Here is a 14,409-nt window from a genome sequence, read left to right on the forward strand (position 1 = left end):
CAAACCAAAACAACAAAAGAGTCCATAGTGGACAACCTGGTGCCTCAGTTTGAATTCCGTACGGTGACATATTCTTTTGATTGGCGTTTGCCATTGCTCCACCTCTGTGACTTGGGAACAACAGAAATTTTCAGAGTGTGACCAACCGTGCTCTCATAGAGAGAATGTTCTCTGTACACTTTGAAATCTACACCCCATGAATGGTTAAAATTTCCACAAAGCAGTCTTTGCCTATTTGGTAAGTACATAAAGATTTAAATGACTTCGGATTGAGAATATATGGGCCGCTGTAAGAACACGCTGAACGAAGTAGCAGTAAGGAGTTAATGAATAACCAGGATCTGAGACAGTAATGACATTTTCAAGGCACTTAAGATGTAGCAGCTGCTAAAAATATTACATTCACACAAGGTTGTCCCTAGATTTTCAGGCTTTCTGGTGTTCAAGGGAACCTGGTAAATCTCTGTGAGTGATCGCACTCTGTTTACGTGGGGCTGGGCAGTGTTGGATAAAACCAACTCCATATCCAGGCTTAGACTAGAGAATTATACCTGTTACCATCGATGGCCTCGGAGACAGAATGAAACAGCATGCGGAACTGATGCTGAGAAAAATAATGTAAGGCACCAACAGAGACCCAAGGGGAGCAATTTTACCTATACTAGTTGTACGTCTATGATACCAATGCACTTTTTATTTACGCATAGACTAAGCTTTTTTAGTGTGTGGGTTTTATCTGTGTCACTGGTTTTAAACCACTAACAAACTATTGAAGTCTTCAAGCATAATAATGTTTAAAGATAGTAAGAAATAGAAGTTAGCTTTTTTTAATTGTCGTCAACATCATCACCATTGTCTTCGTCATCGTTATCGTCATCATCATCGTCCCAGGTACACAGGAATGGGATGAAATGTTGATAAAAGTCCAGGTTTGAGAGTCTCCCCCACCCCATGCACTCTGTGCCTTAAGATTCTGACTCAGATACTTTGAGACATGCTGATCTATTTTAGCTGGATGTATGCTCACCTGAGAGAACATCCAACAAAGAGATGTGTAGCCTACAGGCAGCCACGCGTAATTGAAATGATTCATGTTTACTTAATGCATCTCTCTCAATCCTCTCAGTAGTCTTTATTATTTTTTTTTTACCTCATCCTTCTCTATGCTTCCTAATTAGAGCCTCCCTTTTCCAGACTCCATTTTGGGGTTGTATTGACGTTATTACTTTCTCTAGCCATTAATGTAACTGTCCTTCGAATCAATTGTAAAATTAATTTTCCTCTTTGTTTTGAAACGTCTAGGCAACTTTATTTGCTAAACTTGTAACATCTCACAGAACTATAGGAGTTCATCCTCTTGGAAATATCACAACAAACACATCCAGGCCAGCTATAACTGCCCAAGGCACATAATCCTGTAATGTGTACTCTGTCTAAAACGCTTGGAAGGCAGGGAAGGGGCAAACTAGAACCTATTCTACCTGCCTCTCAGGGGACATAGCCCACTGCTGCTTTTCTGATTCTTCCACATAGACACTTGAGACATTCGGGTGCTGGCGAAAGCAAAAAGGGTACAGGACCTTTGGTTCTTTTTGTACAAAGGCAGGGGATGAAGAAAGAGCCTCCACTCCACCAAAAGCAATTCCTTTCCCAGCTTTTTAATTAATCACATCCACTCATGTTCTGAAGTGTCTTAGGGAGAGTTTGGTGGCACAGTGTTGAAATAATGGAGTCAGAGGAATCTGTTCCAACTGAAGGAACCCCAGTAGGACCCTGCAAGTCGGCTCAATGCCTTTGCCAGCAGGTTAAGGTCCCAGGAGTCTTTGCTTTAGCAGTTGGTGCCTTAAAACCTGCTTCTTGCCTCTATGGATACCTTCTGTGTGCAAATTGAAAAGTATTCACCATACCTGTGCCTTTCCTTTAAATATCTATGCAGTAAAGAGATCTCCATGTCATCAGATGATTAAGTCTTGAAAATTATAGTGAAACATGATGAACATGAAACTTCTAACCAGTTTTTGCTGTCTATTTATATGTGTACGTGCATATACCTCCAGGTACACATCGTGCCTGCATGTGAATATGTATGCCTTTGCATATGGAGGCCAAAAGCCTACCTGTGGTGTTATTCCTTGGCTACTGTCCACATATTTAGGTATTTATTCGTTTATTGTGAAATCAGGGTTCTTCACTTGTCTACATCTCTCTGGCTGGCTAGATTGGCTAGCTAGAAAACCTCAGGGGTCTCCTCCGCCCAAACACTGGGAGGACAAGCCGTTACAAAAACACCCAGCATTTCTTAAAAGGGCTCTGATACAACATTCAGTCTTTATGACATCTACACATGTGTTCAATGTGAGTGGATCATTTTTATCAAAACTCTTGTCTTCCAGCACCTACTCTCTACATTTCAATTTCTTGCCTTGTTTTATATATATATGTACATATATATATATATATACATATATATACACACATATATGTATATATACATATGTATGTATATATACATATCACTAAGTCCAATTTGTGCACCATATACAGGGATGGGTGAAGACCTTTACTGGAGAACACTCCGCCTACCCGGCACTATACTACTAAAGCCAGCTGACCCTCCATCCTCCACTGGCCCTCCGTAGGCAATAGCTGCTCAGCCAGTGATGGAAGCATGGGAGTCCCTCCTTACTCTGTGTTGCAATGTGCGCTGGCTTGATGTTGTTCAGGTCTTCTGCAGGATATCTGTTAGAGCTCATGCACACATTGATCCTGTACTGTCCAGAAGGCATTGTTTTGCTATGGTCACCCCTGACCTCTGGCTCTCATAACCCTCCCACACTCTCTTCTGTAGTGTTCCCTGAACCTTGAGTAAAGAGTATGATATAGATGCTGAGCCTTCATAAGCCATTTTTTTCTCTGTACCTTGACCGGTTGTGAGTTTCTACATTAATCATCGCACAAAGGTTCTTGGAGGATCTCTGAGCTACACTAATCTATGGGCACAGAGCTATACATTTAAAGGGCAGTTTGATACTAAGTATTGTCTTAGCAAAATATAATAGTAGTAGATTCACCCTTGGGGCCTTTGAGCTACCCAGCTGTGGGTACTTGGTCAGACTTATGCTACTAAGCTGAAGCTGGCCTCCAGTCTGATATATAATGAATCCAATAATCAATCAGTTAGAAATTCAATAATAAAGCAACTGGTGCTACTGTAACATCCCTGCGACTCCTGTACCCGTCAGCACATCTTCCCCATAGCTTTGATGAGGCTGTGCACCATTTATCCCCTAGCAACCTGGAGATCACCTTCCAGAACTGTGAGAGCCAGCCATCAGGGAGGAGGCTTCCTGGACAACAGCATCTTGATTGCACCATGTGCCGTGATCAAAGTCTTCAGCAATAGGTTTATCATCAAGCTCGGGTGATTGCCCATCATTTTTATTTGGTTTCCAAAGATAGAAATCAGTTTCTCACAACCGCATAACAAGGCCTTGATTGATCCAGACCATCCCCCAGAGGTTTTGTTCCCATTTTAAATAGACCTTTTTAGTAGCATCGTATACAAACAGCAGTGCATCTTCATCCCCATCCCCATCTCCATCTTGACAACCCGAAGCTCCGGAAGGAAGCGTGTGGCATTCCTTAGGGCAGCATAGCCACATTGTGAAAGCTGCCTGTCTTTTGTCCTCTTTTTATATGGGGATAGAAAATAGGGCGCAGAGATGTGAGATGATCCTCATACGTATCATCAGAGAATGGCTGCTATTAACAACAGAATTCTTCGGCTCTGAAATTTCCAGCGAATACATCTTATACCAAGCCTCACTGCTTCCAACTCAATTCAACCAACTCTTTTCATGTCTACCATGTATTGAAGATAGACTCGCAGTATTGATCAGTCAGGCCTGAAGGAATTGGAATAATAGCCAAAGGCATTTAAAGGGAAGTAGACTGCAGCTTAACACCATAGAAGAAATAATAAGATATCAGCTAAACACTGAAGAGAGAACAATTTGGCCATTTTAATCTTTAAGAATACTCACAGTGCGCCCAAGACTTTTCAAACTTGACATTGTCTTGTGCTGAAAGGTGAGTGTTTATGGGGGAGTTTTGACTACAGTCCCCTTTCATCCAAATTTGAGGCATATTTCTGGGCATCTTCTGGCCAGGCTTCCCAGTCATGGCCTCTGTCAACACATGTTCAAGGAAACGGTGACTCCTTGGCTGAGCAGTTATCTGTCTATGCAAACACGATGAAATCTACAAATGCACTTGTTCACTTTCCCCGGCAGTGGTAGTCCGTGTTTCAGGCTCAACATGTGAAATGCACGTTCCAGGGAGTTTATGGGGTTAACGTTGCTGACACTGACTGATGATGGTCTTTGCTAATTTAAGTGTAAACCCAGTGTGCATTCAAGGTGTTTACTCAAGATGACAGAGTACAGAGAAAATGACAGAGCGCAGGACTCTTGCCTCCTCCTGCTGGCTTCTCTGAGACATATTCCATACCAATAAAATTATTATTATGCAGCTCATACCACATTAAAGGCAATGAAAAGTAAGTTCATTACCGTCCTACATAAACATTTCATAGTCTACCTTGTTCCCAAATCATACAAATCAAGGGATGATTCTTTTTTTTCACTCCTTACCACTTGCTCATGAAAATAATTATCCTATGTTGACCAGGTACATGGCGACTCCTGTCTGTCTTGTATAAAAGTTTAAATTGTACTTTATAGCACAAAGAATTTAGAACATGTAGGCCTATACAGGCAAAAGAAATCCTGTTTATGTGCCAAAGTAGGATTGCAATTATCTATGAGTATACAGCTTTCAAAATGGCATCTATAAATCCACCTGTGGAACTACTTAACCAGATGAAAAACAAGAGCCTTAAAGATTTCTCAAACAAGTCTTTAATCACTGTCCCGAACTAAACCCTCCCCCAAGAGGTAAAACTTCAGAGTGCAAAAACAGTTGGTCATTAATGACCCAAGCCCTTTCTGTGACACGAATCCCTTTCTGTTTGCTAGGGTTCCGTGGCTGCGTGAAAGAAGTTGCATTTACACGGGGTGTTGTCGTTAACTTGGCATCTGTGTCCAGCCGTGCTGTCAGAGTCAATCAGGATGGATGCCTATCAAGTGACAGTACTGTTAACTGTCGGGGAAGTGACTCCATCCTGGTTTATCGGGGAAGCCAGCAGAGTGTTTACGAGAGCGGTCTCCGGCCCTTTACAGGTAACCTGGTGGTCTCTAAATTAAATGCTACGGGTCTGCCATCTGCTTTCTTTTCCCTTGCTCAAAGCCCACTGCAAGTCTGAAGGAAGCCGGTTTTAAACTTTCTACTTCTTATCTCCCTTTAAGAATACCTGTATCGGGTCACAGCCTCACACGAAGGAGGTTCGGTGTCCAGTGATTGGAGTCGGGGACACACATTGAGCACAGGTAAACTCTGCTGATTTGCAAGCATTACTGTGTTCACATATGCGTATGTCTGTACACATAAACCCTGAAGCAGCCAGGTTGGTTTGAAAATGGCTGTGGAAAAATACAGAGCACCGCATTTGATGTTGTCAGAGTTCACTGTGTCTTGCTAGGGCTTTTTTCTTCTCCTTAGACTCAGAGAAAGGAAACTAAGGTACTTAAAGATTTAACAGGTGCCCCCATGCTCTTTCGGAGTGGGGAACAACTACCAATCATCTATATCACAAAAGGGGGAAGAAAGACATGAGGGTACCATTACACGGGATGATAAGTTCCTGAGTGTCACAGAGAGTGCACTGCAGAATCAGGGACATCTCTTTATCATGACCTATCTGTCACGGTGGCGAACAATAGCCTTGTAGAGTGACCCACCCTCAAGAGTGAAAAGTTTCAAGTAAGTTTAATGTTTTCAAATCAGAAGAGAAACAGTGAGGAGACATGCTAAACCAGGTCTCAGACTCCCGAGCAGCGGGTAGGTGTTCTGTACTTCTGACCGTAACAGCATAGTCTTTCTGAGGGTGGCATGACTGGGAGCTATTGATCACAAAGTGCTTGATGAATCAGGAGTTTTCTACTAATACAATAGAATGTCTGTCAGAAAGTCAAGCACATTAGAGGCGGCAATGTCTCTGAGGACAGTTTCTCTAGCCATAAAAAAAATGTCCCAAAACATGCTTTTCACCATGCTGTTCTTTCATATTTCTCAATAATTGGTTACTGCCTGAGGCACCTTCCTTTTAAGGATATAAAATCCTGAGATAGATCACTGACTTAGTCAGGGTTTGCATTCCCACACAAAACATCATGATCAAGAGGCAAGTTGGAGAGGAAAGGGTTTCTTCATCTTACACTTCCACATTGCTGTTCATCACCAAAGGAAGTCAGGACAGGAACTCACACAGGGCAGGAACTTGGAGGCAAGTGATAGTGCAGAGGCCATGAAGGGGTGCTGCTTACAGGCTTGCTTCCCCTGGCTTGCTCAGCTTGTTTTCTTATAGAACCCAAGACTATCAGCCCAGGGATGGCTCCACCCACAATGGGCTCTCTCCACACTTGATCCCTAATTGAGAAAATGCCTTACAGCAGCACCTCATGGAGGCATTTCCTCAGGGGAGGCTCCTTTCTCTGTGATAACTCCAGTTTGTGTCAAGTTGGTACACAAAACAAACCAGTTCAACCCCTAACTGATAGCTTTCAAGATAACGCTGTCTATAGATTTTTCCAGAGAGGATGATGGGAGAATCTCCTAAGATGACAAAAATAATTATCTATGTATAGACAAGCCATTGAGATGAGCATTCTCTCAAGACCCCCCTTGAGGTCAGGGTGGGTGAAAGACACAGGATAAAGTAGCCATTGGTAACCGACACGTTTCTACCTCTCACAGTCCGCCATGTTCTTCGCAAATATGCTACAAAAGTCTGCCTTCAGGCAAATTAGTGGGTAGCTAGAAAATCTGTTGTTCGCTAACTCCCCAACGTGTCCCCCTCTATGGGGTTCTGACGGTACAGCCATGATCTGACCACAGGTCCTGTGTCACAGATTCACATCTGCAATCTGACCACAGCACCAAGCAGCTCCCGAGGGCTGGAGAGTAATTGCACTATTTAATTATTTTTTGAGTCGGTTTTGCTCCGTCCCTTATGAGAAGACCATCTGGTAGACAGCACCATCTTTGCCCTGCACCACACTTCACAACGAATAAAATCAGCGTCTCTCCCCTTGTCTCTTTTCCTGGCACCTCGGTTGCCTGCGCTGTTTTCCGTCGAGGCCTGTAGTGTTTTAAGCGCAGAGAGCCGCTCGCTGTGCCTCCTCTCACCCTTAATGTTCGCTTTGCCTCCCTCAAAGCTGTCCTGTTGTATTGGTCTGAACAGTAAAGTCAGGGAGGAGACGGTTACATGTGGGGAACCTGACAGTCTCCCATCGTCCATCGATGGCTCGGAAGCCCAGGAGCAGTTAGAGCCTCGCTCTCGTTCATCATGCTGTCACACAGTTCCGTGGGCTCTTTCTTTGTGTTCCCGGTGTGGTCAGCTGGGATGAAGTTGTTACTGGTCGGAGCTATGTAAATATCTAACGAATAGTTAAAGGTTACCGATATTTGAAATCAGCGCTCAGCTTGCGAGGTCTCCTATAGTTCCTATAAGCGTTCTCTTTTCGTTCTGAGATACTCTGAAGAGAATGTCTCCAAAACTGATTTTGAAGTATGTCCAGGGCACCGACTCCCTTTACCTCTCAAATGCAATTAAAATTGTGTCCTATATATCATACCTGCCGCAGCTTTGCTTTTTGAAAACCATTTAAAAAAAACAATTGAATTTGGAAAGTGGGAAGAGCCATTCCAGGAATGCATACAATCACACGTGCGGTTCTCCTTTTTGGGGCTACCTGAAAGGCATAAAGTGTCAGCTCACGGTGGGTAATAACAGCCTAATTGCCTTGCTCCAACATGGCACATCATTATCCTCCTTCATCCTGCTACCTGCCGACCAAGCGCCTCCTTCCTGATGACTGTTGCTTAAACACATTGGATAACGGTCAAAGTTTTGGGGGAAACCTGGTCTCAACTAAAAAAGGATGTTCTGTCGATGGAGTTTTGATGGTTTTGAAATATAGCTTAAACTGAATGGCTCAAGATGTGCAGTCATATTAAATCAATGCTGAAAAGTTACAACTCTAATAAATTGTATTTATGCTAATGGTTGAGTCTGATTTACGGCTGCCATTAAAAGTGAAGAATAGGAACAGTCATCCCCTCAGACTGGCGCTCGCTCTCCCTCTCTCTCTTTTATTCTTTCCCAGCTCCACAGAGTGTGCCAACTCCCACAAGAGCCCAGAGCATAAATGGATATAGCGTTGAGGTGGCCTGGGATGAACCTGCTGTGCTTAAAGGTGTCCTGGAGAAGTATGTTCTGAAAGCCTACGGTGAGGACAGCTCCCAGCCCCACATGCCCTCTGCCAGCACTGAGCTTCATGACACCAACACCCGCTCAGGTAAAGGAGATGCCTTAGAGTCCATCTTGCAGTTTCCTTTGTTTTGGTTTTGGATAACAGAATGGTCTTTCCTCTCCCGAATATGTTGGGTATGTGTGTTTGCCTCAGTTTGAAAACAACAAAACGAGGCAGACTATGATTGCAAACACCTGTAAGCACAAGGTTGAGAAGGCAAGGTATAAGAATAAAGAGTGCCAGGCCAGCTCGGGTCACACTGTAAGCAGGAGGTCATCCTAGGCTGCATAGCAATACCCTGTTACAAAGCAAATAAATACGTGTATACACGCACACTCACACACACACACACACACACACACACACACACACAAATCCCACCAACCAAATAAGAAAATCAGTGTGACGGAGTCCTGTATCTATCTATCTGCCTAGGATAAAAAGGGTAATTCTGCAAAGATTTCAGTGAATATAGATGCATTCAGAAGTTCATCTTCTCTCCTTCTTTTAAGGACTAGGTTATAGGATTCATAGCCTTTGAATATTGCATAAACATCTTTTTAAAGCTCATATACATATCTATACATACAAATGCATATACATATATATATGTATATACACACTCATATGTATATATATGTACATACACACAAATGTGTATATGACCACTTTGTATATTTTACCACGTAAAACTTTACTCTTTATATTTTTATATATATACACAAATATGTATATGACCACTTTGCATGTTTTACCATGTAAAACTTTATTTTTGGGACTAACACACACACACACACACACACACACACACACATACACACACACAAATGTGTATATGACCGCTTTGCATGTTTCACCATGTAAAACTTTACTCTTTAGGACTAACATACACACACACACACACACACACACACACATACACACACAAATGTGTATATGACTACTTTGCTTATTTTACCATGTAAAACTTTACTCTTTGGGACTAGCCCAAGTTCACAGAACCATTATTTATTGTAAAATTGCTGATTAAACCTAATTATCTCAAGGTGGAGGGGGGTGATAGCCCCAGCCATTTGACTGGCAAATCAGGGAATCAATTTTTCACAGTGCAGCTGGCCATGAAGAGTGATTAGAAGAGAATACGCCCACACCTCACTGACAGTCTCACACCAGAATCCATGTGTGTAGGAACAGGAATTTCAGCTTTAGAAAATGCTACAGCAGACTTAACTAGAAAGCCAAGTAGAAGTCTTTGTCCCCAAGAGAAAAACCTCTGCTCTATAGCAAAATCTTTTAACTGGATATTAAATATTTGAACATGTAGACATGAGCATCTCCTTGATCACTTTCTCTTTCAGGCATATTCACTACACAGCCCCAAGCCTTCATTCCTATTTAGAAGTTTTATGTGTCATCTAAATATGTACACATTGCTGGATTTTATTTATTTTTAATCACTCTTATTTACTGTGGATGCATTTGTATGGACACACATGGCGCAGTACATATGTCCACATCAAGAGCAGGGTGAGAGGCTCATTCTCTCATTCTGCCACGTGGGTCGCAGGGATTGAGCTCAGGTCACCAGGCTTGGTGGCAAGCACCTTTATCTCCTGACCCAGTTCATCAGACCATAGTCAAACTTTCTAGAAAGAACTACGATTCTCCACTTCCTTCTTCTCTCCAATACTCCCTGATGGAAACTCAACCTGAAGCCCCCAGTTGAACTTCTTCCACATCACACAGTTGGCTAGGCAATACAGAAGCAGTCCTGCAGTTTATCATGACAGCTCTCAAGCAACACCATCCTGCCCCTTTTCCATAAACTCTTTCTTATAATCTATTTTTTTCCAAATTACGCAAGTGTGAATGTTCCCTCTACATCCTTCACATTGTTGCCTTCATAGTTCAGACACATTAGATACCACAATGGAAGTTGAGTCTACCTTGCAAGATCTTGTTAACTTTCTCACCAGTAAAGATATGATCAATCCTGTCTGTTCTCCCCTTGAGCATTATTATTGCCTGCTCATCTTCTCCTCCCCTCCACATATCTACATGTGTGTTTGTTAAATTCATCCATGTCTTCCTACCTACTGATCAAGTCAAAGTGCTCAATGTCTTCTGTAGACTTTTCATGGCTCTTTGCTACCATGGGCATGAGTCTGTCCTACGGGACTACGTCTCTGTGAGGATCTTCCCAGAAAGATTTGACAGAGAATGAAAAATCCATGCTACATGTAGGCGAGACTGTCCCAGTAGCTTGGAGTGCAGAAGGAATGAGAAGAAGGAAACCAGATGAGCACCAGCATTCACATCTGCCTACTTTCTCACTGAGAACACAGCTCACCCACCCACCTCACGTTCCCACCACCATGCCTTCCCTGCTCTGATGCCCACTGTGTCTCCTCAAATCATGAGCCAAAATGGTTCCATGGTTGCTTTATACCAGCTCTTTTTTTTCACAGCAGCAAGAAAAGTAATTAATAGAGAGACTTAAAACTACCTTCTGGATCCTTCTTTCATGTTCTTCTTAACCTATGAAATGGGAAAGTAATATATATACCCAAGAGAATCTTACTATTGCACGATCCACTCTGGTCCTGATACTTCTTCACTTAGTTCAACTCTCTATGCTTCAGATCCGGTTTCGCTAATGAGAATGAAATGCAACTACTTAGCCCATAAGATAACCAGAGAAGATAACACCACATTTGTATAGAACATACAAAATGCTGCTTGACACGCATAGTGTTATAAACAGGAGCTGTCAGGGTCTATACTCTATGAACAAACACAGTGTGTAGCATCAGGTAAAATTTTCTAACAGTAGAGTAGTGGTTTCAGGAGCTTATCACTTCCAAAACTTTGTACAAATTTCCCCAAAGGCTATACAAGTTGTACTTCTCTACCATCAAGCAGAACACGAGAATTTATGTTTCATTTCTTAGCTACCACTATATTTTATAATTTTTTTTGAAAAACCTTTGCCAGGCTAGAGAGATGGCTCAGCTGTTAAGAGCACTGACTGCTCTTCCAGAGGTCCTGAGTTCAATTCTCAGCAACCATATGGTGGCTCACAACCATCTATAATGGGATCCGACGCCCTCTTCTGGTGTGTCTGAAGACAGCTATAGTGTACTCATATACATAAAATAAATAAATAAATCTTAAAAAAACTTTGCAAATTTGAGAATCAAAAGCTTGAAGATATTGTTTTAATTTAAATGTATTTGCTTGTTAGAGACACTGTTTGAATATTTACTCACTAGACTTCTTTTGAGATGTGGCCTAAATTGGTTTCTTGTTAATTTTTCTAGTGCCTAGGTCACATTTTTCTCTCTACTTATAAAAAAATACTGTATTTTTGTTTGTTTGTTTGTTTGTTTTTCAAGACAGGGTTTCTCTGTGTAGCCCTGGCTATCCTGGAACTCACTCTGTAGACCATGCTGGCCTCAAACTCAGAAATCCACCTGCCTCTAACTCCCAAATGCTGGGGTCAAAGGCATGTACCACCACTGCCTGGCAAAATACTGGATATTTTTCTTATATAATATAAATCTTCCAAATGTTGTCATTTTTCTTTTAGTCTATACTTTATACAAATATTTTTAAGAAATACTTGGTATAGTTGATATAATATTTTCATTTTTCCTGTAAGTTGTTTGAAAATTAAGAATGTATATTTTGTATTCAGGGTGAATTGGTATTTGTTCATGTTAGATACGTCAATTTTGAATACCTTTCTTAAAATAACAAATTTATATTCAGTGTAGGATCAAGTCACATACTGAGTGTGGAGAAGCATTTTCAAGATTCTGGAAGATGTCTCCCGACAGAAGTGGTTCTCAGCCTGTGGGTCACAACCCCATCAAGAGTCACATATCAGATATCCTGAGTATCAGAATTTACATTATGATTCATAACAGTACTAAAATTGCACTTATGAAATAACAACAAAGTAATTTTATGGTTGAGGGGAGGGGTCACCACAACATGAGGAACCATATTAAAGAGTTGTAGATTTAGGAAGGTTGAGTGCCACAGCCTTAGAGGAAGGACAGACCAGATGGAGAACCAGGACAGTGAGTGGGAAATCAGCATGGGAAATGCAAGCATGGGGAAGAGGGAGGAGAAGGCCGCAGACTGGCTACTAATTTTCTGTATGCAATCTGTTGATGAAGGAGTAGAAAAATTCTCATTAATTCTCATTTTCAGTTTTCCTCAAAATATTGGGTTTTTTTGTTTGTTTTTTGTTTTTTTTGTTTTGTTTTTGTCTTTTGAAACGGGGTTTCTCTGTGTAGCCCTGGCTGTCCTGGAACTCACTCTGTAGACCCGGCTGGCCCCGAACTCAGAAATCCACCTGCTTCTACTTCCCAAGTGCTGGGATTAAAGGTGTGTGCCACCACCACCCAGCCAAAATACTGTTTCTATTGTCATTTTTCTTTTTGTTCTTAGGGCTTTTTTTTTTTAAAGATTTATTTATTCTATTTATGAGTACACCATAGCTGTCTTCAGACACACCAGAATAGGGCATCAGATCCCATTACAGATGGTTGTGAGCCACCATGTGGTTGCTGGGAATTGAACTCAGGACGTCTGGCAGAGCAGTCAGGTTTCTTAACCGCTGAGCCATCTCTCCAGCCCGTTCTTAGGGCTTTTATACCCATTGTGTATGCTTTCACCTTTAAACTCACAGTGGATCTGGTAGTTCTGTGGTTGGACTGAGTTGTATGTTCATCTTGAAGACCTTTGCTCTAGAAGCAGAGGTTTGCTCACTCACATTTATTTTTATGGTTGTGGGGTTGACTTTGTTTCTGCCTTCAAGGTGCAGATGTTGCAGCTTTCTCGTTGTATGGATATTTATATATGTGGTGTGTGTGTGTGTGGTTGTTGTTGTGGTTGTTGTTGTTGTCATTGTTTTGAGACATGGTCCCGTGCTGAATGTCCAACTGGCTTGGAATGTTCTACATAGACTACTATGTAGTTCAAGTTAACATCAAACTCACACTAATTCTCCTGCCTCCGTTTCCCAAGATCTGGGATCACAGCTATGATCGGCTGATTTGCTCACCACTTTATTTTATTTTTTTGCCTTTCATCTTACTTTTTAATCTTTTTTGTGTGTATGTGTGTGATATGTATGTGTGTGATATGTATGTGTATTTATAGGCACACATATGCCACAGTTATCTAGTGGGGCTCCTTGCCCTCTATCTATTTGAGATAAAGTCACTTAGTTCTTTGTCGGTGAATAGACCAGGCTAACGGGTTATGGTGCTTTGAATGAGAATGACCCCCATAGGCCCTTAAGTTTGAATAGTTGGTCCCCAGTTCTAATCCTTTGGGAAGGATTGGAAGGCATGGTCTTGTTGAAGGAAGTGTGTCATTGGGGGGAGGGGGGAGTTTTGAGGTTTCAAAAGCCCATCCCATTCTCAGTCCCATTCTCTTCCCACCTCACCCCACTCGCTCTGCAGCGTGCTTTGTGGATCAGGTGTGAATGCTCAGCTACCGCGTAACACCATACCTGTCTGCCAGCTGCCCGTGTTCTCTGCCATTATGGTTGTAGATTTTAAGCCTCTGGATCAAGAAGCAGGGGATTCAAAGTCAGGTTCATGCTCGCGCGGCAAGTGGGCTTCACCGATGGAGCCCTTTCTTTGTCTTAGTTTCTGTTTCTGCCAGTATAGACTGAAGACCCATTGACTTGGTTCCAAAAGGTGTGTATGCTGCCCGAGAGCTCCGATGGGCAGGCAAGGCCATGCACAGATGGAATTGTAAGCAATAAAGAGAGCTTTTGCTAATACAGAAACGGAGTAATGAAGGATGGGCTAGCGTATACATTGAGCACCATCAAAGTAACCTTGATAATTATCCGAGGCAAATAATTGAAGAGTAAAAAGGATAAGGACTAGAAAGTGCTGTGAGGGAGAGCAGAGCAGATGCCAGGGCTGGGGTTGGGGGTTGAGGGGGCGGGGTT

The 14,409-nt window shown here is 42.2% G+C and overlaps 1 protein-coding gene and 1 long non-coding RNA gene across 8 annotated transcripts in view; one reads left to right on the forward strand and one right to left on the reverse strand.

Annotated features, from left to right (window-relative positions):
* Positions 1-14,409, forward strand: part of Ush2a (usherin) — a 689,504-nt gene that overhangs the window by 271,423 nt on the left and 403,672 nt on the right. The window contains 3 exon segments of the mRNA XM_031338301.1: positions 5,037-5,240; positions 5,367-5,447; positions 8,286-8,477. Coding sequence (XP_031194161.1) covers positions 5,037-5,240; positions 5,367-5,447; positions 8,286-8,477 — 477 coding nt within the window.
* The window catches only part of LOC116068580, a 53,589-nt gene that overhangs the window by 11,943 nt on the left and 27,237 nt on the right, over positions 1-14,409 (reverse strand). The gene's annotated exons all lie outside the window — the stretch shown is intronic.

This window comes from Mastomys coucha, unplaced genomic scaffold (assembly GCF_008632895.1).
Source record: "Mastomys coucha isolate ucsf_1 unplaced genomic scaffold, UCSF_Mcou_1 pScaffold1, whole genome shotgun sequence".
Taxonomy (NCBI): domain Eukaryota; kingdom Metazoa; phylum Chordata; class Mammalia; order Rodentia; family Muridae; genus Mastomys; species Mastomys coucha.